Source organism: Hypanus sabinus, chromosome 6 (genome assembly GCF_030144855.1).
Source record: "Hypanus sabinus isolate sHypSab1 chromosome 6, sHypSab1.hap1, whole genome shotgun sequence".
Lineage (NCBI taxonomy): Eukaryota > Metazoa > Chordata > Chondrichthyes > Myliobatiformes > Dasyatidae > Hypanus > Hypanus sabinus.
This window is the reverse complement of record NC_082711.1, coordinates 124,785,359-124,811,401: the sequence shown is the minus strand read 5'-3', so window position 1 is coordinate 124,811,401 and position 26,043 is coordinate 124,785,359. Positions and strand designations below refer to the sequence as shown.

Genomic DNA, 26,043 nt, shown 5'->3' with positions numbered 1-26,043 from the left:
TTGGTGTAGGGGCAGGTAGTGTTGAGGAAACAGGTAGTCTGCACGAATACGTGGATGAGGAGAATGGGCAAGAGAGTGGCAAATGAAATACAATGTTGAAAAGTGCACGGTCATGCACTTCGGCATTAGAAAAAATGTGCAGATTATTATTTTAGAAGGGGAGAAAAAAACACAGAAATCTACAATCTGGGAGTCATTCTGCAGAAAATCTATAGGTTACATTGCAGGTAGAGTCGATGTTGAGGAAGACAAATGCAATGTTAGCATTTAATTCAATAGGCTGATTATACAAGAGCAGGAATGTGATGCTGAGGCTTTATCTTATTTTATTTATTTTTTGCTCAGCATAACAAAACTTTCAATTTCCAGATACATTTACATTTCTTCCCCTCACAGATATCAGAACACTTCCATCAAAATATAGACATCACCACAACATCCTATACAAAAGCCCTCTTTAATATAGCAGACAGGTTTGCATCTATGTACTGCAGAAAAGGTTCCTAAGTTTCATGAAAATTATTTGTTTATGAGTGTACCATACATGTTATAAAGTCCAAAGGAATGTATTCCATGATTAATTTACGTCAACCAAAAAGTCCAGTGGCCTTATTGAATATCCAAAAAAGTAAAATGTTCTTCCTCACGGGAGGTTAGAATGTTTTTTTTTCTGATAATCATTAGAACTACGACTGCTAGGTAAGCCTAAGAGAAAAGACACTGGGTCCAGTTCAAACTCCATGTTCAGAACCGTGTCCATTACACCCAAAGTATCACTCCAGTATGTCAAAAGTCTGGGACAAGTCCAAAAGCAGCGGGTGGAAGTTCCAGTATTTCCTTTACATTTAGAACACAGTGGAGGAACTCCCATCTTAGATTTTGAGAGACGATCTGGAGTCAGATGAGGTCTATGCAGAATTTTGAGTTGCAATACTTTAGTGTTATTACAAACGGAAATTTTCTTTGCATCATCACAGATATCTTCCCAGTTTACAGCTGCAATTTCTACTCCCAGCTCTTTCTCCCAGACCCTTCCCAATTGCTCAGCCTCTCCACAAGAAAAATCCCTCAGGATGCTGTAATAGGTACTACCGTGACTTCACCTTGAGAATAAAACACCCTCTTTCTATGTCGGAACTATAGTAATCAGTTAACTATGATTTTTTTTGTAAGTAATCTCTTATCTGAAAGAAACAAAAAATATTCTTGTTGGATATGTTAAATTTCTGTACTATTTGACTAAAAGACATCATTATTCCTTCTTCAAACATATCTCCTGGTTGGAAAATACCCTTAGAAATCCAATTTTTAAATCCAGAATCCATTATGCCAGGCTGAAAATCTGGACTGCCAGTTATTGGAGTGAAGGGTGATATTTTCACTGCGTGGCTCTCAATTTGTCGCACGGCCCTACAAGCCCTGACTGTATTAATTGTCATTGGATTTCGACAAAATCCCTTAACTAGTTTCATCTTTTTGAGGAAAAGCAAATTAATAAAAGGGCATTTTGCCTGTGAAGCTTCAGTGTCTAGCCAAATTGAGGAGGTGTCCCTACAAACCAATCAACCACATGGGATAAAAAGGAAGAGGAAATTGATATAATTTTTTTTTGATGTTTGGAAAATCCAGACCCCCTACACTACTGGGAAGCTGTAACTTAGACATTTTAATACAGGGACTTTTTGTTATTTAGATGTAAGAAACAAATCAGTCATTTATTATTAAGTATTTATAGGGGGAAAATGACTGGAATCATTCGTATTGGGTAGAGCAGATGAGGAGGAAAGTTCATTTTGAGCAAGGATATTCGGCCAAGCCAAGAAATGGGAAGAGTGCTCCATTGCTCAAGATACTGCTTGATTTTGTCATATAACTGTGTAAAGTTAGCTTTGAACAATTGATCAAATGTAGATGTGATAAATATGCCCAAGTAAACAGAACCAGTCTGTGACCATTTAAAGGGGAAAACACCCTAAGTGTCAAGCGCCTGCTGCACATTCCCCAGAGGAATAGCCTCTGATTTAGTAAAGTTGATTTTATAACCTGAAAAGGTGCTAAATGAATTGATGCATTGTATAAAGTGGTGCACTGAGATAGCAGGGTTTGATAAGAAAATTAGAACATCATCCGCATACAATGTAATTTTATGTGACTTTAGTCCTTTGTCTGGAGCAGGTATTTTGGAGTCTTGCCGAATTGCCTCAGCCAATGGCTTAATCACTGGTGTGAAAAGTAGTGGTGATAAAGGGCAATCCTGCTGGCTGCCCCTCAGAATACTAAAAATTTCCTACCATTAGTGAAAATTGCAGTCAAAGGGTCATTATAGAGAACCTTCACCCACTTTATAAAATTATTGCCCAAACCAAATTGTTCTAAAGTGAAAAAAAGATGCGGCCATTCGACACTATCAAAGGCTTTTTCAGCATCTGAGGAAACCACCAAGCTGTCCACTGCCTGTTGCTGACATGCCTGATTCACATTAAGTAATCTTCGGTTATTGTTAGATGATCTACGGCCTTTTACTAAACCCGTTTGATCCTTTTTTATGATAAAAGGTAATACAGTTTCTAATCGCAACGCTAATATTTTAGATAAGATCTTAAAGTAAACATTTAACAATTAAATAGGCTTGTAGGAGGCACAATCTTTAGGGCTCTTTCCTTTCTTAAAGATTAGGGAGATGTTAGCTTCTCTCAATTATGGTGGGAGGAGACCACAAATAAATGCATGATTGAACATGTTTAGCTTAGGCTCTGATAATAACCCTGTGAACTCATCATATAATTCACTAGTGAGTCCATCAAGACCGGTGGAGTTCCCAATTTGGAGCTGTCTCACAGCTTCCTGTATCTCATGTATAGATAACGGAGCATGGAGGAGGGACTCTTGTTCAGAATAAATCCCTAGGAGATCTAAATTCCTGTAAAAAGAATCCATCTATATTGTCCATCATAACATTGCTCAGATTGATATTAGGTTAGAATAAAAATTCTTAAACACAACATTAATCATTTTAGAATTACTCGTGAGCGCTCCTGTCCCATCCCTAACTGAAGCAATAGTCTGAGAGGCATTTTTATTTCCAGCTAAATAAGCCAAATGCCTCCCTGGTTTTTCACCATGTTCAAACAATCGTTGTTTAGAATACGTCAATTTTCTTTTGGCTGCTTTTGTAAGTAAAGAGTTTAGTCTACTGCGTAGGGCTGTGACATTCTGTAACTTGGCAGCTGAAGGTTTAATTCTTTACAGCTGTCACACGCCTTGCTTCCACTAGGTGCTGCTTTTCCGCAGCTTTTCGCTTCTTACTAGCCGAGTTGGAGATAATTAATCCCCTTGCATAGACCTTAGCAGTGTTCCAAAGCATCGATAGACTACTAGCTGATATGGAATTAATAGATCGGAAAGTTTTGAATTCAGAAGTAAAGTAGTCTAGAAATTTATTATCTTTTAGAATAACAGGATTCAGCCGCCAATGTCTGGATCGTGCTGAATTATCTGTAGGTTTAATATTTAAATATACTGCTGCATGGTCCGAAATAGCGATATTTCCAATTGTGCAGGATACACCTAAATCAAGGAGCGTTTTGGGGTTAGAAAAAAGGCCTATTCTGGTGTAACCCTTGTGTGGATTAGAAAAAAAAAGTGAAATCTTTGTCTGAGGTATGTAATAACATCCAGATATCCACAAGTCCTAGATCTCCACATAAGCCCTTGACTTGATTGGACGCTGAGGAGAGCAATGGGGGACCACGGGGCACTCTGTCCATTAATGGGTACATGAAACAATTAAAATCTCTACCTACAGCAATGTTTTGTATTGAAAAGCTTGTAATTTTGGAAAAATTATCTGTTAGAAATTTGAAAGGATGAGCTGGAGGGCAGTAAACATTGAGTATACCATATTGTTCTCCATTTATTGAAGTCTTAACAATCACAAATCTCCCATACTTATCCTTAATACAGTCTAATAACTTATCAGGTAAGTTCTTCCTAATTCAAATGTCCACCCCCTACTCCTGGTATTGAAAGATGATTTGATCAAATCCACTCTGTTGCAGTTTTAGATGTTCTTTATTGTTTAAATGTGTCTCCAGCAGTAAGGCTATATCCACTCTTTCATTTTTCAGGATGGTAGGATTTTCTTTCTCTTGATTGGTGAATGACTCAATGTTCAAATGACTTAATGTTCAAAGTGTACAATTTTAATACATTACTGGTCATAACTCTTTATAACAATCATGTGACTCCAGAGGGGAAGAAACCCAACTTAAGATCTGCTGAGCAACAACAAGTAAATAAACAAAACACAGAAAAAAAAACAAAGCACCATCAGAGCTAAACAAGAGGACTTACCCCACCCTTAAGTGGGATATCCGAACTGTCTACCACCCCATATTCTGCCCGCTGCCAATATGGCATTTAACATAGTCAAAAATGAAAATGGGGCATCATTTATCAATCCACCGATTTGTTACTGTCATGTTTAAACTCCTTCAGGCTGGAGCAGCACCGCTAATTTAAACAAATAATGAAACCGTACTAATCAAAAAAAAGGTTACCAATCCTATAAGATATCGTGCTGTAGAGCAATGAAAAGGTAAAATAAATCGACCCTCGAGCATGTTATCGGCCATAACCAGGGCTATACAATATACTGTATACATTCTGTTGCACAACGTATCCACAAAAGTTTTATCTTTATCAGGAAAATCAAATATCTTGGTGGTCCCGGTGTAGGTAATTTTCAGCGCCACTGTGTATGTCCCGAAGTACTGGATTCCGTATTCTCTCAGCCTCTTCTTTACCTGGTCGAATTCCTTGTGTTTCCGAATAACGGCTGCGGAAAAAACTTGAACAAACATAAGCCTGGATCCCTCATATATTAAAGCCTATATATATATATTAGTCCCGCGATGCCTTGTAGCTTCCATCACTCTTTGCTTATCACCGAAATAATGGAACCGCACGTGGACGGGTCGAGGGTGTTGGCTTGAGCCCGGTTTTGGCGCCAGCGTACGATGAGCTGTTTCCACTTTAATGCGTCCAGCCTTGGTTTCCAAATCATGGAAATTAAGCAGCCAGCCCTCAAAAAACTTCACCGGTTGGCTGCCTTCTGTACCTTCATGTAGACCGATGATTAATATATATTCTTTCTCCCTCCTCTGTTCTCAAGATAATATATTCAGAGAGGCACTGAAATTGCTTTTGTAGTGCCTAGATGCGGTTTTGGGCCTGATCAGTTACAGTCTTTACCGTGGAAGCACATCCCTCGGCCTCGTTCATTCTTGTATCAAGATTTCTAACATCCAATGTGTGATTTTGGAGTGTACAGAGAGTGGAGCCAGCTTCTCGTCCTTCATTTTGGACTTATTGTCTATAACGTCCTAAATTACTTGACGAAAAGCAGGGTCTGACGTGGCAGCATAGCTAGCAGGAGCTAGCTCGTCAGCTCCGGGCGAGTGCTTCTGTGCCCACCTTGGCCGCTTTTTAGTACCTTTCGAAGACATGGTGTTGAAGCAGCTCAAAAAAATAAATACTCACCAATGTTCATGTCATTAAATCTGACATTTGGGCATTTACAAAAAAAGTTGAAACGGATAGGTTTATATGCAAAATTTTCAGTGCTGCGGTGCTGAGCTCAGAAAAGCAGACTTTTCACTGCGCCGCCATCTTAAAACCTCGTGATGCTGAGGCCTTATAATGCACTGCTGAGGCCTCACCCTGAGTATTGTCAACAGTTTTGGGTTCCTCATCTAAGAAAAGATGTGCAGGTATCTGGGAGTGTTCAGAGGAGTTTCACAAGGATGATTCCAGGAATGAAATGGTTATCGTATAAAGAACGTTTGATAGCTCTTTTCCTGTAATCGCTGTAAATTGCAAAGATGGGGGGGGTGGGGATCTCACAGAAAAACATTTGAATGTTGAAAGGACAGGAGTAGCTATCAAAAGGATGTTTCCTGTGGTGGTGGTGTGGGGTTTAGGACAAGGGGTCAATACCTCAGGATAGAGGGGCAGAGAAACTTCTTTAGCCAGAGGATCGTGAATTGTGGAATTTGTTACTACACGTGGGTGTGGCAAGGTCGTTGGTGGAATTTAAGGCAAAACGTGACAGGTTACAGATTGAACAACATCAAAGGTTACATGAAGAATGCCAGGGTGTGGGGCTGAATAAGTAAGAAAAACGATCAGCCATGATTGAATGGCAGAGAGATTCGATGTTCCAAAGGCCTAATTCTGCTCCTATGGTCTTGGTTATCAAACCTGTACAATGAAGCACTGGGAAATTGAGCCTGCTCACCCTTTCTGACCTCTCTGTGACTCTAGACTTTCATTGACTCAGATCTGCTCCCTGTTGGTTCCGCGTGTCTCACTGTTGTTATCAAACCACCCCATTGAACTATTGTGAGACTGAGCCCGGACGCACAAATAACCATTGACATTGGTCAAGATTATACCTTGGGAGAAGCACACATAGCGTAACCGGCCAGGTAAATCTCCTCACACACATAGGCAAGAAGTTTTGACAGTAACCTAGAAAGCAATATCTTCAGACACAGTAATTTATTTATTTAAACATCTCACTCACATGTCACTGTTTGTCAGCATACATCAGATGTGATGACACACTTCAACATACAAATACTTCAATGTGCATACACACCACACTGTTATTTAACCCAATCAACACACACACACACAGCGACTCATAGTTAAAGATACAGCTACAAATTCCCATTTTGCAATGAAATCAGCCCTCCGTACCCAGTCTGTCTTTTCTGAGGCACTGAGCTGCCCTCTGACGTGACGTCATTTCAGTTCACTGACAGACTCCAGGGTGCGATTCCTCAGGAAGATGATCTAGGAAGGGCTTTGGCAGATGTTGAACCCAAGGTCCATTTCATCCATCTGCAAGACTAAGATCCCATTTGCATGTGTTTTCCCCACATCCCTCGAATCATTTCCTATCTGTGTACCTGTCTACATTTATTGCTACAGCTTCTGCTGATATCAAGTTCCAACTGCCCACCTCACTCTCTGAGAGAAAGTAACTCCATATATCCCTTCTTAACCTTTGGTTATGGACTCCGAAGTTCAGAGAAAAAGTACTCTCAACCTATTTAAGTCTTATGATTTTAGAAACATTGATAAGTGGTAATCTCCCAACATCCTACACTCTAGAGAAATAGACCCAGCTAATCCACACTCACCTTTTAACCCAAGGCCCCTAGTCATGGTAACATCCTTCTGAAGCTTCCTGTCCTGTGCAGTGACATCCTTCCAATAGTTGGGGAGCCAGAACTGCAGATAATACCCCGTGTGGTCTGTCATTGAACTAAAAGATCTTGCTTAAGTTCATGTGGAGAGTGTTGAATAGACTGATGAATACAGGAGGGAAGATTTTATATTGGAATGCATTATTATACGAAATAGGGTAGATGATGTAATGCCCCTTTTGGGTCCATGAAATTTTCAGGCCACTGTCTCTCCTCTTTTAAAGTTTTCACTGCTCAAATTTGCATAATATAAGAAATTGTTACTGGTCCAGAATTTTATTCAATTTGAAAGTACATAGCACTTAACAATGGACATAGGAAGGCGAGAGAAGGGCTTGGTTTCACATATGGATAATATTAATAAAACCACTGGGCTAGTTCAATAGGAATGGTAGGCAAGCAACTTAGGAATGGATAGCTTAGCTCATTTCAGGAAGAGTTGAGTTCAGAAGCCACTGGTGAATTCTACAGTGTATTAGCCCTAGCACATTCAATCTTTATTTTTTAACCCAAGCCTGCCAGTCCTTGTAACACCACCTGCCCTACCCGGAAGCTTCCTGTCCAGTGTAATCACACACCTCCCAGAGTCGAGGAAGCAGAAATGCACACAATACCCCCAGTGTGGTCTACCACCAACATCAAAGCCCTTGCTTAATTTCACGTGGATAGTGTCGAATAGGCTGATGAATACTGAACTGAAGGTGTTATATTTGAATGCTCCAGTATACGGAATAAGGTGGATGATGTGTGCAGATAGAGATTGGCAAGTACAATGATGTTGACATTACTGAGTTGTGGCTGAAAGGAGATGCTAGCCTGAAGCCTAACATTCAAGGATACACCTTCTATTCCAAGGACAGGCAGCTGGGCAGAGGGGATGGGGAGTGTCTATTTGTAAAAATAAATGAAATCAATTCTTTGGAGAGGTAACATAGAAAAGGGAGGTGTAGAATGTTTGTGGGTAGAGTTAAGGAACTGCAGTGGTAAAAAGACCCTGGTGACAGTTACATACTGTATAGATTTCCCAATAGTAGCCAGATATAGGGTACAAATTATATCAGGAGATAGAAAAGGCATGTAAAAAGGGTAGGATGATAATAGGAATGTGGGATTTCAAAGTGCAGGTAGATTGGGAAAATCAGGCTGGTGTTGCATCCCAACAGAGGAAATTTGTAGAATGCCTACGAGAGGGCTTTTTAGAACAGCTTATGATTGAGCCCAACAGGAGCGAGTCAATTCTGGACTGGGATTTGTATTATGAACTAGACAGGATTAGGGAGCTTAAGGTAAAAGAACCTTGAGGAACTGTGATCTAAAAATGATGGAACTCATCCCACAATTTGAGATGGGCAAACTAAAGTCAGGTATATCAGTATTAGAGTGGAGCATAAGGAGTGACAGAGGCATGGGGGAGGAGCTGAGCAGAGTAGATTGGAAAGGAGCATGAAGAGCAAAGGCTGGAGTTTCAAGGGGAAATTCGGAAGACGCCGGATAGATACGTCCCAAACATGAAGCAGTATTATACAAGGAGGATAGGGGAATTGTGGTTGACAAGGGAAGTCAGAGACAGCATAAAAGTAACAGAGAGGGCATACAATTTAGCAAAGATTAGCTGGATATCAAGAAGGTTTTAATAACCAACAGAATGTAACTAAAAGCAGTAAGGCGAGAAAAGATGAGGTATGAGGGGAAACATGCCAAAAATATGCAAGAGGATACAAAGAGGTTTTTTTTCTTTCAAATATTTCCCAAGTGGAAGAGGGAGAAGTGTGGATATTGGACCTGTAGAACATGCTTTTGGAGAGGTAGAAATGGGAGCCAAAGACATGGTAATGGTACTTACTTACTATTTTGTGACAAGCCTAGATATCTGTTGTTCATCAGAAATGTGAGAGTATCAGGGGACATAAGTGAGTGTTTTTGCTATTACTAAGGAGAAAGTGTGAGGGAAGGTGAAAGGTCTGAAGGTAGATAAATCACCTGCACCACATGGACTACTTCCCAATGTTCGGAAAAAAGGTAGCTGAGGAGAATGTAGATGTATTAATAACGATCTTTCAAGAATCACTAGATTCATGATCATTCAAGAGGGCTGGACGTTGCAAAGATCACTTCACTCTGAGGAAAGGAAATTACACGTGAGTTAGACTTTCTTCAGTGAAGTGGTTGGCAAGGATGTGGTGTGCTTGGGAAGATGTTGGAGTCCAGTATTAAGGACACTGTTTTGGGTACATGAGGGCACATGATAAAATAGAGTAAGCTCAGCATGCCTCCTCTGAAGGGGAGATCTTGCTTGACAAATCTGTTGGAATTCTTTGAGGACACAAAGCTCAGATAGACAAAGAATGATTTGGATGACAGAGTTGTTGCCTTTGTGGCCAAGCTTGCAGATGATAGGGAGATAGGTGAAGGGAAAGCAGTGCTGCAGAAGCTCAGAATCTGAGGAAGGACATAGACAGATCAGGAAATGGGCAAATAAGTGTTAAAAAGATGATTGAGTAGGGAAGTCGTGCATGCATTTTGGTTGAAGGAATAAAGTTGCAGACAATTTGCACCTCTCATCTTTGTCTCCTCCATTTTCTCATTATGTCCACACACACTGCTCACTCACAGGTTTTCCATCCCTCCGCAACCTGCCTCTGCTTCAATCTGCCATTCATCCCTCTCCAACTGCTTCCCTTTATCACCTTCTTTAATAAAAACAAAGTACTCTGCAGATACTGTGGTCAAATCAACACGTACAAACACGCTGGAGGAATTTAGCAGGTCGTGCAGCATCCGTGGGAACGAGCAGTCAACGTTTTAGGCTGTGACCCTTCATCAGGACTGAAGAAGGTGGGGGGAGGGTGGGATGGTGCCAGGTAAAAAAACAATCAAAGGAAAGATCAAGGGGTGGGAGGGGAGCCGAGAGGGGATAGGCAGGAAAGGTAAGAAGGAATGTAAGGGGAAAGCACTGTGTAGTAGAAGGCAGAAGCATGAGAGAGGTGATTGGTAGCTGGAAGAGGAGGCAGAGTGAAAGTGGAATGGGGGAAGGGAGAGGGAGGGAATTAACGGAAGTTGGTGAATTCGATGTTCATACCATCATCTCCCTGTCCCTTCCCCTATGTTCTCTGTTCCCTGTTTAGAAGAATGAGAGGAGATCTCAGGGAAACACAAAATTATTTCGGGGGTCAGCAGGCAGGATACAGGGAGGATGTTTCCCCTGTCTAAGGGGTCAGGGGTCACTCGCTCTTTGAAATTTTCTGCACCAGTGGGGGTGTGTATGGTCTCAGTCATTCTGTTCACAGAGCTATGTACAGCATAGAAATGTGCTCTTCGACCCATCACCTCTATTTACCATCTTTTTTTTTGCATTTGGTAAAAAATTGTGCAGTGGTTAGTGGCTCCATATGTCACTACTGCAGGACGTGATGACCCTGCCTTACACGAGTCCTGGGCTCAGCTGGCTACGGCTGACAGTACCCGGTATGGGCCCTTATCCAGTATTAAGGATCCCACTGCCTGGTGGGTATCTTCAGGAGAAGAGAAGGTTAGGGAGTAAACCCTACACAAATCCGGAGTAGAGCCCCTAAGGCGGCTTGATTCTGTATCACGTCACCTCTCGGCAGCTCCTGCAGCCAAGTTGATGCCAAATGTACTGCTGCACATTTCTTTGCACCACATCTGCAAGACTGACAGACGGATCTTGATGTCTCGGCAGCCCGGGTTCTCCACATTCATCATCCAGGTCTGCACCCAGTCATCACAGACGGAGTCAATATACTACCACAATTTGGAGGATTGTGTGCAGTTCTGGTCACCTAACTATAGGAAGGATATCAGTAAGATTGAAAGAGTGCAGAGAAGATTTACTGGGATGTTTCCGGGTCTTCAGGAGTTAATGTTACAGGGAAAGATTGAACAGGTTAGGACTTTATTCCTTGGAGCGTAGAAAAATGAGTGCGTAATTGATAGAGGTTTACAAAATTATGATGTCATAAGTAGACAGGAGGCTGGACCCAAGCGCATGACGCAGGCACTGAAGTACTAGGGGCAGAACAGGAGCAACTAAATGATGGACAAAATGTGGTGAACGTGGTGTGTGTGAAACTTGACGTTCATGGTGATTCTGGGGTTCCGGGAGAGTTCAAGCAAGGCAGGGTCCCAGAGTTCAGGCAGGGTCTAGGAGTTCGCTGGATGGGCCTCATAACTCCTGGGCAGGTCCCGGACCTCCCGGGTAGGTAGTGGGGCACTACCCATCAACAACGAGAGACAGGTAGGAGCAGAGACCTCTGGGCGGACTGCATAACTCTTAGGCAGGAACACGGGTGGGGCTGAGCAGGTCGCAGGGCACCTGGATAGGTTGTGGGGCACAACCCGTCGGCAGTGAGGGATGGAAAGGGGCAGAGACCCCTGCCGGGCAACGGCAGTATGGCCCGACAGAGGCAAGGGATAGGAAGGGAACTAGGTCCAGGGTGACTGCCAGCCTAACTCGAAGAACTTGTCTTTAACGAGGGGAACTCCATGCCAGGGCAACTGGATGAACAGGATAAGCAGGACAACCCCACAACTCCACTCAGTCCCAGAGCCCCCTATATACACCGTCAGCTGATGGGAATCAGGTGCGTCTCTTTGAGTCCAACCAAGCCACGATGATCCACAGGTATGATCACTTGGGCTGAAGGGTAAAAGGAGGGACAGTTACAACACCCGGAATCCAGAGTCTGCGGACCGGATTAAGACCCAGAATGCGGGCTGTAGACCGGACCATAACATATGAGGAGTATAGACAGAGTAAATGAGAGCAGGCTCTTTCCACTTAGATTAGGAGCGATAAGTACAAGAGGACATGGTTTTAGGGTGAAAGGGGAAAGGTTTAGGGGGAACTTCTTCACTCAGTGGTGAGAGTGTGGAACGAGCTGCCTGCCATGTGATGTGGTAAATGCGGGTTCACTCTAACGTTTTAAGAATAAATTGCATATCTTACATGGATGAGAGAGGTCTGGAGGGTTATGTACTGGGTGCAGGTCAATGGGACTTGCTGAATAAAGTTTTGACACAGACTAGAAGGGCTGAATGGCCTGTTTTCTGTGCCGTAGTGTCCTATGTTTCTATCGTTCTATCTACATTCATCCCTTTGGCCGGCATTAGGTAAGTCTCCCTCTGTGCCTTGCCTATTGAAGTGTCTGTCCAAGTGTCTCTGAAACACAGAGGAGTGGAGGCCTGTGAGCTGCAGAGGTCGGCGCTCGTGCCGAGTTGTTTGTCATTCATATTAATGATTTGAATGAGAATGTAGGGCACATAGTTAGTAGGTTTGTGGGTGACACTAAAATCATGGTATTGTGGACAGCGAAGAGAGTTATCCAAGTTTACAACGGGCCCTTGATCAACTGTAGAGTTGTGTACAGTGACAATGTTTTAAAATGCATCTGGGCAGGTATGTGATTAAGAAAGTTTTAAAGGAATAATGGGCAAATGGGACTAGCTCATTAAAGCAAGCTAGTCGGAACAAACAAGTTGGGCCGAAGAGCCTGTGTGACCAGTTTAAATCCATTCACTCAACCCTTCCCATCTGAATCCACCCCCTCACCACACCCGTTTCTGCTGTCTATCTCTCCTATTTATTCCTATTCTCTCTGCACACATGCTGTCTGAACCACTGAGACCCTCCAGCATTTTGTGTCTGTTTGATCGGGAAAACTCTGCTCTCCGTACCGGAAGCCAGACCTCAGGGAGACACTGGTTCTCCATCCTCTGTGATTGGGTAAAACCCCTGGAAAGAATCTTGTCAGCCATTTGACATTGCCTGAGGCCCACTATTCCGGTATCGGGGCCACTCTGCCCGAGTCTCCTCCCGATCCCTGGGGACTCTCTAATTCTCTTCTTCTCCCCACAGTCTCTGTCACCCTGGATGTGGAAACAGCACATCCGGAGCTCGAGGTGTCTGAAGATCGGAAGAGTGTGAGACGGACCGGGAAATGGAGGGATATCCCTGACACCAGGAAGAGATTCACGAACCGGGCTCGTGTGCTGGGATTGGAGGGATTCAGGTCGGGGAGACATTACTGGGAGGTGGTGGTGGCGGGAAATCGGGTATGGGGTCTGGGTGTTGCCGCAGAGTCTGTGGAGAGGAAGGGAGAGGTCAGTCTGAGTCCGGAGACCGGATTCTGGGTCATCAGGCGTGTTGATGACGTGTTACATCGGAATTATGACGTGTGCAGTATTCTCACCTCCCCGGAATCTCGTCTCCCTGCCGGTCCCATCCCCGGGAGGGTGGGAGTTTATCTCAGTTACGAGTCTGGGACAGTTTCATTTTACAACGCAGAGACCAAGTCCCATCTCCACACCTTCACTGGGAATAGATTCACGGAGAAACTTTATCCTTTTTTTTGGCCTTGGGATGGAAACCAGTGGCTGAGAATCTGCTCCGGATCCGCACCAGGTCTGTAAATGGGTCGCGGGACTGGTGTCAAGAGTAAAGTCCCTCTAACTATAAATGTGCAGAGAGTGAAATAAACAGGAGATGAGAATTATCGGTCCATTAAATTTTAACTTGGTCACACGTCCGACAATAGAAGAAAAACACTCTGAATTCAGCAGCAGCCACGGGGCGGCGGGTTCTGAGCTCTCCCGGGTCCCAAAGTCCACCGGCACTGAGCCAGGTGAAGTGGGGCAAGTGAGGATTGGAAAAGGGGGGTCAGCGTGAATATTGGTAAGACCATAAGACAAAGGAGCAGAATTAGGCCATTCAGCCCATCATCTCTCACCTGTCATTCCATGACAGCTGATCCCATATCCCACTCAATCCCATACACCTATCTTCTCTCCATATCCTCTGATGGTCTGATCGAACAGGAGATGATCAGATTCCACTTTACATCTGTCATCGCAGACTGTGCCAGAGTATTCCACAGGTTTACTACTCTCTGGATAAACATATACCTCCTTACGTCCATTCAAAATGATTTCCCCTCAATGTGGAGTTTGTGCCTTCTAGTCTGGATATCCCCACTACATGAAACAACTTCTTCTCATCCACTCCATCTAGTCCTTTCAACACTCGGTAGGTGTCAATGAGATTCCCTTTTCTTTTCAGAGATACGTGACCGAAAATGTTGACAGAATTCCAAATACGGCCTGATTTGTGTCTTATAAAGACTTGGCATTATCTCCTGTCATAAATATTCTATCCCCCTTCAAAGAAAAGCCAACATTGTATTCTTCTGCCATTTGAACTTCTTCTGTGGGACATGTCTACCGTGTGCCTTGTAAACTATTCTCAGATACTTCAGCCACTTCTGCTCAGCCATCATCCCCGCAGTATCCTCCTCCCCTTCCCCTTTAATGGACTGTAAGCATTTTGAACTTTTGTAGTACTACTTTGAAGAACTGTTTTTGCAACATCGCTTTAAGACCTGTTTTTGCTTTATTCCTTTAAGAACTGTTTAAGCTGCCGCGCAGCAGCTGATTTCCTGTTACGTTAGTTATTTGTTTACTTTTGGGGGTTTGTTTTTCAGTGTTTAATAAACGTTTTATTTGTTATGAAAAACCCCTGCCTGTTTAAAGCCGTTTTTTCTATAAATCCAATAGGTTTATGCATTCCGTAAAGTTGTCTGTGCTTATCTCCATCATCCTACGAGTCCTGCCAAATGCCTTTAATTCTTAACTCTACCATCCACATATTTTCTGATTTGCTGTGTAAGGTCTATATCCACAGTTGATATTTTAAAAGCTTGTGTCGCTAAACAGCCACCCTTGTCATCTCCCTCAAAAGTGCTATGTGCCGGGCCCATAAGGTGCAGACATATAAACCAGACTTTGTATATAAAATACTGATTGACGAGTTTCCAACCTCCCTACCTTAGGAATTACAAGGTTTACCTATAGCTATTTATTTCACGAAGCTCCATGTACCTTTCCAAAAGTCTGTTAAAAAAATCTATTGTAACCACCTCCAACACCGTTGCCGGCAGCCCATTCCATGCACTCACCACTCTTTGCATAAAAAAAACAACTTACCTCTGACATCTCCTCTGCACCTACTCCCCAGTACCTTAAACCTGTGTGCTCTTGTGACAACCATTTCAACCTTGGGAACCAGCCTCTGACTATCGACACGATCAATGCCTCTCATCATCTTGTACACCTCTATGAGGTCACCTCTCATCCGCCTTCACTCCAAGGAGAAAAGGCAGAGTTAACTCAACCTATTCTCGTAAGGCATGCTTCCCAATCCAGGCAATATCCTCTGCACCGTTTCTATGGTTTCCACATCCTTCCTGTAGTGAGGCGCCCAGAACTGAGCACAGTTCTTCAAGTGGGGTCTGACCAGGGTCCTATCTAGCTGCAGCATTACCTCTCGGCTCCTAAATTGAATTCAACGATTGATGAAATTCAATACACCATAAGCTTTCTTAATCACATAGTCAACCTGCGCAGCAGCTTTGAGCGTCCTGCAGACTCAGACGCCAAGAATCTCTCTGATTGTCCAAACTGCCAAGAGTCTTACCATTAATATTATACTGTATTCTGCCATCATATTTGACTTACCAAAATGAACCACTTCACACTTATCTGTGTTGAACTCCATCTGCCACTTCTCAGCCTAGTTTTGCATCCTATCAATGTCCTGCTAGAACTTCTGACAGCCATCCACACTATCCACAGCACCCGAACCTTTGTGTCACCAGCAAATTTACTAACTCATCCCTCCACTTCCTCATCCAGGTCATTTATAAAAATGAAAAAGAGTAGGGGTCCCAAAACAGATCCCTGAGGCACACAACTGTTCACCGACCTCCATGCAGAATATGACCCATCTAAAACCACGCTTTGCCTTCTGTAGCCAAGCGAGTTCTGGATCCACAAAGCAATGTCCCTTTGGATCACATGCCTCCTCAATAAGCCTTGCATGGGGTACCATATCAAATACCTTGCTGAAATCCAGATACGCTACATCTACTGTTGTTCCTTCATCTATGTATTTAGTCACATCCTAAAAAAAATTCAGTCATGCTCGTCAGGCACGACCTGCCCTTTAGAAAGTCAAGCTGACTACCCCTAATCATATACCTCTCCAAATGTTCATATATCCAGTCTCTCAGGATCTTCTCCATCAAATTACCAACCACTGACTTCAGCCTCACTGGTCTATAATTTCCAGGGCTATCTCTACTCTGTTTCTTGAATAAAGGAACAACATCCGCAACCCTCCAATCCTCAGGAACCTCTCACATCCTCATTGATGATGCAAAGATCATTGCCAGAGGCTCAGCAATCTCCTCCCTCACCTCTCACAGTAGACTGGGTCCGGTCCCGGCGACTTATCCAACTTGATGCTTTCCAAAAGCTCCAGCATATCCTCTTGTTTTTAATATCTACATGCTCAAGCTTTTCAGTCTGCTGCAAGTCATCACTACAATCACTAAGATCTTTTTCCATGATGAATACTGAAATAAAGAACCATTATGTACCTCTGCTATTTCCTCCGGTTCCACACACACTTTCCCACTGCTACATTTGATCGGTCCTATTCTTTCACGACTTATCCTCTTGCTCTTCACAGATTTGTAGAATGCTTTGGGTTTTCCTTAATTCTGCCTGCCAAGGCCTTCTCATGACCCCTTCAGTTTCTCCTAATATCCTTCTTAAGCTCCTTCTTAGTAGCCTTATAATCTTCTCGATCTCTAACATTACCTAGCTCTCTGAAACTTTTGTAAGCTTTTCTTTTCTTCTTGACTAGATTTATTACAGCCTATGTACACCACGGTTCCAGTACCCTACCAGAACTTTGTTGTCTCATTGGAACATACCGATACAGAACTCTGCACAAATATGCGCTGAATATTTGCCACATTTCTTCTGCACTTTTCCCTGAGAACATCTGTTTCCAATTTAAGCCTCCAGTTTCCTGCCTCATAGCCTCATAATTCCCCTTACTCCAATTAAACACTTTTAATTATGATGGAATTATGATCAGTATCTTCAAAATTCTCTCCCACTGGGAGATCTGAAACATCACGGGGTTCATTTCCGAAAACCCAATCAAGTGTAGCTTCTCCTCTTGCAGGCTTATGTGCCTACTTGTCAAAAAACCTTCGGGAACACACTTAAAACTCCACCCCACCTGAAACTCTCGCTATAGGGGGATGCCAATCGATATTTGGGAAATTAAAATCTCCCATCACGACAACTCTATTATTATTACTCCTTTCCAAGATCTGTCTCCCTATCTGCTCCTCCATATCCCTGTTACTATTAGGCGGCCTATAAAAAACACCCAGTAAAGTTATTGACCCTTTCCTGTTCCTACCTCCACCCATAGTGACTCTGTAGACAATCCCTCCATGGCGTCCACCTTCTCTACAGCTGTGACACTATCTCTGATCAAAAGTTCCACGCCCCCACCTCTTTTGCCTCCCTCCCTGTCCTTTCTGAAACATATAAAACCCGGCACTTGAATTAACCAATCCTGTACCCGAGCTATTTAAGATTCTGTAATGGCTCCAAGTACTGATTCACGCTCTAAGCTTATCCGCCTTGTTCACAACACTCCTTGCATTAATATAGACACATTTCAAACCTTCGGACTGAGTGTATCCCTTCTCTATCACCTGCCTATCCTCCTATCAGAATATTCACTTAGAAACATATCCCTACATTGATTAAATTCTTCACTTAAATTACCTTTTGAATATCTCAGAAAATGACCCAACAAGCAACACAACTTTCCCAGTTTCAGTAACAATCATTTTGACCCATTTAGCAACACTGGAATATTATGATCCCTACAAATCCCCCCATTTTCTTAATCATACCCAACATCTCCAAGTTTAATATCACTTCAAATATTATCTCAATATGATTCCAATAAATCACTGCTTTCCTCACCAAAACCTCTGCCCTTTTATTCTTAATAATGTCACCCGGAGACTGATGCATCATCACATAAATCTTACATTTCTCCCCAACACTCTCTAGGTCCTCAATCTCTTGGGAACTCCACCCTACTGAGTACAGAGGGTATAACTATCATTACAGAGAAGGCTCAGATCCTGCAGAGCCTTTGCACTTTGAAGCTGTCCTCAACCAACCGTCATCTATTACCGATGAGGCGATATTCCAGATTCCCCAGGTCGACGTCAACAGCACCATGGATACCCTCCAGTAGTAGCCGAGGTCACAAAAGCTGTCATCCAGGTATCTAGTGGCAAATACCCAGAGGCAGAAGCCATACCTGCAGGGATCGACAAAGCCAACCGGCCTGTATTTATAGAGATGCTCACTGAATTGATCCAGTCTTTTTGGAAGCAAGGATCCATTCCTCAGGAACTTAAAAATGCATCGATTGTACACCTCTACAAGAGGAATGGCAAAGGACAAGTATGCGACAACCACTGAGGAATCTCGCTGCTCTCCATCACAGGGAAAAAAAAAACTCTTGCAAGAGTCCTGCTAAATTATTGGGTTACTCATCTGGAGCTCCGCCTGCTGCCAGAGTCTCAGTGTGGCTTTCGCTAAAGTCACGGGACTACTGACATGGTTTTTGCTGCGCGTCAACTTCAGGAGGAGTGTCAGGAACAGAATCGCGAACTCTACACAATTTCTGTTGACCTCACGAACGCTTTCGACACTGTCTCCCGGCAAGCCTTGTAGAAGATCATGTTAATTTACGGCTGCCCCGCCAAATTCATTCAGACGGTACGCCAGTTCCATTATGGCCGGAGTGCTGGATGGCGGTGAATTCTCTGAGGCATTCCCAGTCACCAATGGCGTCAAACAGGGCTGTGTGCTCACACCCGTACTGTTCAGCATGATATTTGCTGCCATGCTGAATAATGCTTTCCAGGATAGTGATGGTGGAATCTGCCTCAAGTACAGAGTGGGTGGAAGCTCTTCAAACTGAAGAGACATCAAGCTATTACCAAAGTGAAGGAGACTGTTGTGAGAGACGTCCCCTTTGCCAATGACTGCGCCCTGTATGCTGGTTCAGAACTAGAGATGCAAGTCAAAATGGACAAATTCTCCACGGTTTGTGACAACGTTGGACTCACCATCAATATCAAAAAGTTCGAAGTCATGCACCAGCCTGCTGCTCATGTACCATACTCAGAACCCAAAATGACAATCGATGGACTGAACTACAGGCAGTGGACCAGTTTATTTACCTTGGCAGCACCCTCTCCTGAGCAGTAACTATTGATACAGAAGTTAACTGCAGAATAGCAAAGACAAGTTCTGTATTCGATAGACTGCTGTCGATTGTATGGGAACGTCGAGGAATCATCCCAGCAACAACACTGAAATTGTACAGAGCCGTGGTACTCACTAACTTCCTATATGCCTGTGAAATGTGGACTGTGCATCAAAGGCATGCAAGACAGCTCAGCCATTTCCACAAGACTTGTCTTCACAGAATATTAGGCATCAGATGACATGTCAAAGTACCAGACACTGAAGTTCTCTCCAGAGCAAGTCTCCCATCAGTCCACACACTGCTGATAAGAGCACAGACCCGGTGGGCAGGTCAGATCATCCATATGCCAGACCAGCGCAGAACCAAGCAGCTCTCTTTTGGGGAACTCTCTGCTGGAAGACGCTCGCATGGAGGACAGAAGAATCATTACAAAGACTCACTGAAGGCCTCCCTGAAGTCGTTTGACATACAGGGCCTCCAGGGAAATGCTTGCACAAAACCGACCTACCTTGCTATCAAGCTTATGAAGCAAAGCGCACTGCTGAAGCACAACATAAGCGCGAGCTGCGCAAGTACAGAGTCACCAGTGCAACAACTACAGATGTCTGCCCAACATGTGCCAGGGCATTCCGTGCTCAAATTGGCCTGACCAATCATATTCGTACACACCGCATCCAGTCTCAAAGTGACTAATGGTGTTGAGGTCTTCATCGACGACGATGGACGAATAATAAACTCCTACAAGTGGCTTCCTCTTCCCGATATAAATCCAAACTCAAGCTCATAAAGGTAGGAAGGCTGACTGATGTTCATATTAACTAATCACCGTGTGAGTTCTCATTTGACCGACAGGCACCTCAGCCAATGAAAACAGGAGTTGGAGGCTGGTCTGAGCTACCTTAGGCAGGGCAGAAATCTGCCCTATGTTCAGGCCCTCATTTTCCGCTCCTTCGCCATGGTGGCGTTCAGAGAGTTGCTGCTGTCGGTGTCGCCGGCCTCGGCGTCCACAAGGATGGGCGTGATTCCCCTTCGATGCCTAGTTGAGTCTGTTTCAGCGATGTTTGTGTTGGCTGAGGAAAAATGTTCTTGCAGAGAGCGAGAGAGGAGGGAAGCCAATGATGACAACTCCTAGAAGGCCCCGCTGATGATACTAAAATTGGGGGTGTTGTGGAGAGTCTGGAGATTGTCAGAGATTACTGTGGGAAATAGATGGGATGCAGAACTGGGCTGTGCAGAGGCAGATGGAGTTCAACCCAGATACGTGTGAAGTTTTTCATTTTGGCAGGTCAGATTTAAACACAGAATATAACATTAATGTAAGACCCTTGGGCAGTGTGGAGGATCAGAGATATCTTGGGGTCCGAGACCATTTGACACTCAAAGCTGCTGTGCAGATTGGCAGTGCTGTCAAGAAAGCGTCTGATGTGATGGCATTCATCAACCGTGGGATTGAGTTCAAGAGCTGTGATGTGATGTTGAAGCTATGTATACTGGGTCTTAGCTGAACCCTACTTGGAGTACTGTGCTCTATTTCGGGTGACCTCAGTCCAAGAAGGATGTGGAAACTACAGAGACAGTGCAGAGCCTATTTACATTGTTGTTGCTTGGAATGGAGAGCATGTCTTATGAGAATAGTTTGAGTGAACTTGGCCATTTCTTTTTTGAGTGACAGAGAATGACAAGTGACCTGATAGCACTTAATTCCATACACCTGACCTCTCACCAAATCCTTTGATACCCTGACCAAGCAGGAAACGAACAACAGGTGCCTTAAATATACCCACACACTTGGCCTCTACTGCAGTCTGTGACAGAGCATTCCACAGATCCAATACTCCCTGACTAATAAAAAAACAACTCCTTAATTCTGTTTAAAAAGTTGACCCCTCAACCTTGTGGCTGCGCCACCTAGTTCTTAATAGCCCCACCATGTGCAATATCCGCTCCACATCACCACATCCACCTTATCTTGTCCTTTCAACATTCAGCAGGTTGCAATGAGATCCCCTCTGCATTCTTTAGAATTCCAAGCTCTACATGCTCAAAGCTGCCAAATGCTCTTCATATGTTAACACCTTCATTCCCAAAATTGTCCTCCCGAACATCCTTTTGACTCTCTCCAATGACAACACATCCTTTCAGAGATATGGGGCCCCAGTACTGTTCACAATACTCCACGTGTGGCCTGACTCGTGTCTTGTAAATGCTCAGCATTATCTCTTTGCTGTTATGGGATGAGACTGGACTGTGTTGATCTACAGAGGGATCTTGGAATCCGAGTTCAGAACTCCCAGGTAGTGGTTACAGTTTCAGGCAGTTATGTTGCATCTGGAGAATTGCATTCTAATCTAAGAATAATGTGGAAATTTTGGATGGTGATTAGAAGAGACTAATACAGGATGCACAGTCTAGGGTAATTTTATTTGGAGCTGCAGAGGCTGAGGGATGTCTGACAGAAGGGTACAGAAAAGTGAGAGGCACAGACAAAGTGGACAGCCGGTATTTTTTCTCCAAGAAGGAAATGTCCAATGCCAGTGGACATGCACTTCAAGAGAAAGTGGGAACACTGCCTCATTCGTGATTTTTCCACTATTTATTTTGTACTTCAATGTAACTTTGTATCTTTTCCCTAGCTGTTGTAAAAAAACAGTTACAGAAGACAATGATGTTCAAAACCTGACTCAGAATGATTAAAGGAGATTTGTATTGCAAGTTTTATTTTTCATAGCCATAGTAGTGTGTGTCTGGAATGAATGTCAAAGGTGCTAATGGAGGCAGATGCGATAGAGGCTATTAGATATCACGTGAATATGAGGAGAATGAAGGAATGTGGACCTTGTGTAGGCAGAAGGGATCGGTGTAGTAATGCATGAAATGACCTGTTCAACTGGTTCAGCACAACACAGTGAGCAGAAGCGCCAGTTCAAAGACAAGTAGAGCAAGCAGAGCAAGTAAACTTGATTAAAGTGTTCCGACAGAGACCAGAAGGTGACGTCAGTGGATATATGCCGGCATCACATTTCTCTCACCAAAGATAAGATGAAATTTGTGAGGTTTATAACCGATGCGGTGAATTTTATTGCTCAAACATCTCATCCTACTGAGAAAATTAAAATTATTGTGAAATCTACAGAATGTTATATTGCTGTAACTGCTGTTTTGTGGGAAGATTTCAATGCACTTTTGTTAGCTGGGGTATCTGTATCACAGTCTACTTGTGAACGTGCATAATAGGATTAAAATATTGCAATGAAATGGTCTAGACTTTAAGAAGTATATTTCTCATTTGTCAGATTCTTCTGATGTTATGTCTGTACAGGAATCCTGCACCTTATACTTTTTATTCCTCTGCAGGATTATATTGTCATTAAGCTTGACAGGTTAGTTGGTAGACGGGTAGCGTTGCCAGTTTTGTAAGGAAAGGGGCAGGGTATAGAATTGGGAATGGGAATAAGATGAATGAGAAACTTATAGTAGAAATTCTTGATTCAACAGGTTATGTATGTAATTTTCTTTTGTGAAAATGTTAACTTTACAATTAGTATTTGGAGGTTTGGCCATCTACTTTCCTCATGGAAAATGGATGTAGTAGTACCCATCCTAAAATATGGAGCTCCCCGTCTGATCCTCCTTGTTATAGGCCAACATAATTAATGTCTCATTTATGTAAACTTGTGGAATGTACGGTAATCGAGCATTTGAGTTATATTTTCATGTCTTCAAGTTTTATCAGGGGGAATTCGGAAGGGTAGAATAGCATAGGAATCAGTTTTGTGTTTGCTGATTATATAGGAAAGCACAGTTAAATAAAGATGTAATAGCAATATTTTTTGATATTGAAAAGGCAAATACTATTTATTGCATAAAGGACTTTTGATTATTTTTTGTAAATGCAACTGAAGGGGCTATTGTCCAATTTTTTCTGATTGTTTTTATTTGGACATCTTGTAAACGTATGGATGGGCAAGTATGACATTGAATTGATTTTTATGGTTGGAAGATGATATTAGAAAATGATATTAAATATAGATGTTGTAACAGCAGTATTTTGTACTATTCAAAAGGCAGACGGTATTTATGGAAGGAAAGACTTTTTAAGAAATTCTGGAAATGAGAATGGATGGAGCGATTATCTAACGTTTTCAGAGGTTTTTTTTAATCGGCTGTCTTGTGTCAGGTATGGATGGAAACGTCTTATTTGGGTTTTTATGAGATGGAGGTTGGCATCCCACAAGGCAGTATTTATTATTTCATATTATAATTAATGATATTTTTTTCTGAGGTGGGGTTTGGAGTGTGTAAGTCACTATATGCAGATGATGGAGTTTTACGCATAAAGGTAGAAATTTCATTTTTACTGAATATAGGAGGCAATCACAATCAACAAGGTCGAACAGTCGACAAATAGTTCGGATTTATGCTTTCAGTGGATACAAGACGAATTGTGTTTTTCAAACAGCATTAATGGACCTGCACCAGACTTGAAATGATATGGTCTAACCCCTTAAAAGTTGTCAGTGTCAAGATTTCCAGGCATGTAGATGGATAATTAGCTGACATGGAGCCAACGGATCAGAAAATAATTGATAAATATAAAGGAACATTAAAAATTCTCAGTTATCTCTCTGGGTATTCTGGGATTTCACATGGAAATATTTGTTGACCAATTTCGTTTGTTGAATTTGATCTGTCCTTGATTATGGTTGTGGTTTATATAAACCCCATTTCCAGAAAAGTTGGGATATATTCCAAAATGCAATAAAACAAAAATCTGTGATATGTTAATTCACGTGAACCCTTATTTAAGTGACAAAAGTACAAAGAAATGGTTTTCAATAGTTTTACTGACCAACTTAATTGTATTTTGTAAATTTGATGGCTGCAACACATTCAACAAAAGTTGGGACAGAGTTAAAATAAGATTGAAAAGTGCACAGAATATTCAAGTAACACCGGTTTGGAAGACCCCACATTAAGCAGGCTAATTGGTAGCAGGTGAAGTATCATGACTGGGTATAAAAGTAGCGTCCATCAAAGGCTCAGTCTTTGCAAGCAAGGATGGGTCGTGGCTCACCCCTTTGTGCCAAAATTTGTGACAGAATTGTTAGTCTGTTCAAAAGGAACATTTACTATTGCAAGATTGCCGTGAATTTAGGTCTTTCAACATCTACAGTACATAATATTGTGAAAAGATTCAGAGCATTCAGAGACATCTCAGTGCATAAAGGGGAAGGTCGGAATCCACTGTTAAATGCACGTGATCTTCAAGCCCTCAGGCAGCACTGCCTAAGAAACCGTCATGCTACTGTGATAATTATAGCCACCTGAGCTCGGGAGCACTTCGCTGCATCGGGAAATGCAACTTGAAACTGTATTATGTAAGGAGGAAGCCAAACATCAACTCTATGCAGAAATGCCGGCGTGTTCTCTGGGCCCGATCTCATCTCAGATGGACCGAAAGACTAAGGAACCGTGTGCTGTAGTCAGATGAGTCCACATTTCAGCTAGTTTTCAGGAAAAATAAATGGGCGTTGAGTTCTCCGTGCCAAAGATGAAAACAACCATCCTGATTGTTATCAGTGAAAGGTGCAAAAGCCAGCATCTGTGATGGTATGGGGGTGCATCAGTGCCCACGGCATGGGTGAGTTGCATGTATGTGAAGGTACCATTAACTTTGAGGCGTATATTAGGATTTTAGAGAGAGATAAGTTGCCATCAAGTCAACGTCTTTTCCCGGGACGTCCCTGCTTATTTCAGCAGGACAATGCCAGACTACATTCTGCACGTGCTACAGCAGCGTGGCTTTGAAGACACAGAGTGCGTGTGCTTGACTGGCCTGCTGCCAGTCCAGATCTATCTCCTATTGAAAATGTATGGCGCATCATGAAGAGGAGAATGAGACAACGGAGACCACGGACTGTTGAGCAGCTGAACTCTTATATTAAGCAAGAATAGCCAAATTTCCAATTGGAAATTTACTACAATTAGTATCCTCAGTTCCAAAACGATTTAAAAAAGTGTTATTAAAAGGAAAGGTGATGTAACACTATGGTAAACATGCTTCTGTCCCAACTTTTGTTGAGTGCGTTACAGCCATCAAATTCTAAATTTGTGTATATTTACAAAATACAATCAAGTTGGTCAGTAAAACTATTGAACATCTTTTCTTTGTACGTTTGTCAGTTAAATAAAGGTTCACGTGAATTAACGTATCACAGTTTTTTTGTTTTTATTGCATTTTGGAAAATATCCCAACTTTACTGGAAATGGGATTTGTAGATCAGCTTCATCTTCAACTTTATTATGTTTGTGTGCGGTACACGCACAGGCTTTAAGATTCTGTTTTGGTGCAGTCAGCTTCTTCCATGTTTCGGCTTTACTGGTTGAAATTGTGGTGGTTCAATTTAATGTTAACATACTAGATTAACTTAAAGTGGAAGATGTTATTAATCTGTTCAAGGTGTGTTGTAGGACAACTGGAAACTTCACAAGAAGAGTGTTTACATTTTTGAGTGTTTTGGTTCTTATCACGCTTGAAATATTTGTTCGTTGGGTTATGCCAAATGCCAAATGCCAAATGCCTTCTTGGTAACC

At 42.6% G+C, this 26,043-nt stretch overlaps 1 protein-coding gene across 1 annotated transcript in view; it reads left to right on the top strand.

The window, feature by feature from the left end:
• The window catches only part of LOC132395814 (zinc-binding protein A33-like), a 31,661-nt gene extending 16,865 nt beyond the window's left edge, over positions 1–14,796 (top strand). The window contains exon 6 of the mRNA XM_059972892.1: positions 13,150–14,796. Coding sequence (XP_059828875.1) covers positions 13,150–13,703 — 554 coding nt within the window. The 3' untranslated portion in view covers positions 13,704–14,796. The remainder of the gene's footprint in view (positions 1–13,149) is intronic.
• The last annotated feature ends 11,247 nt before the right edge of the window (positions 14,797–26,043 follow it).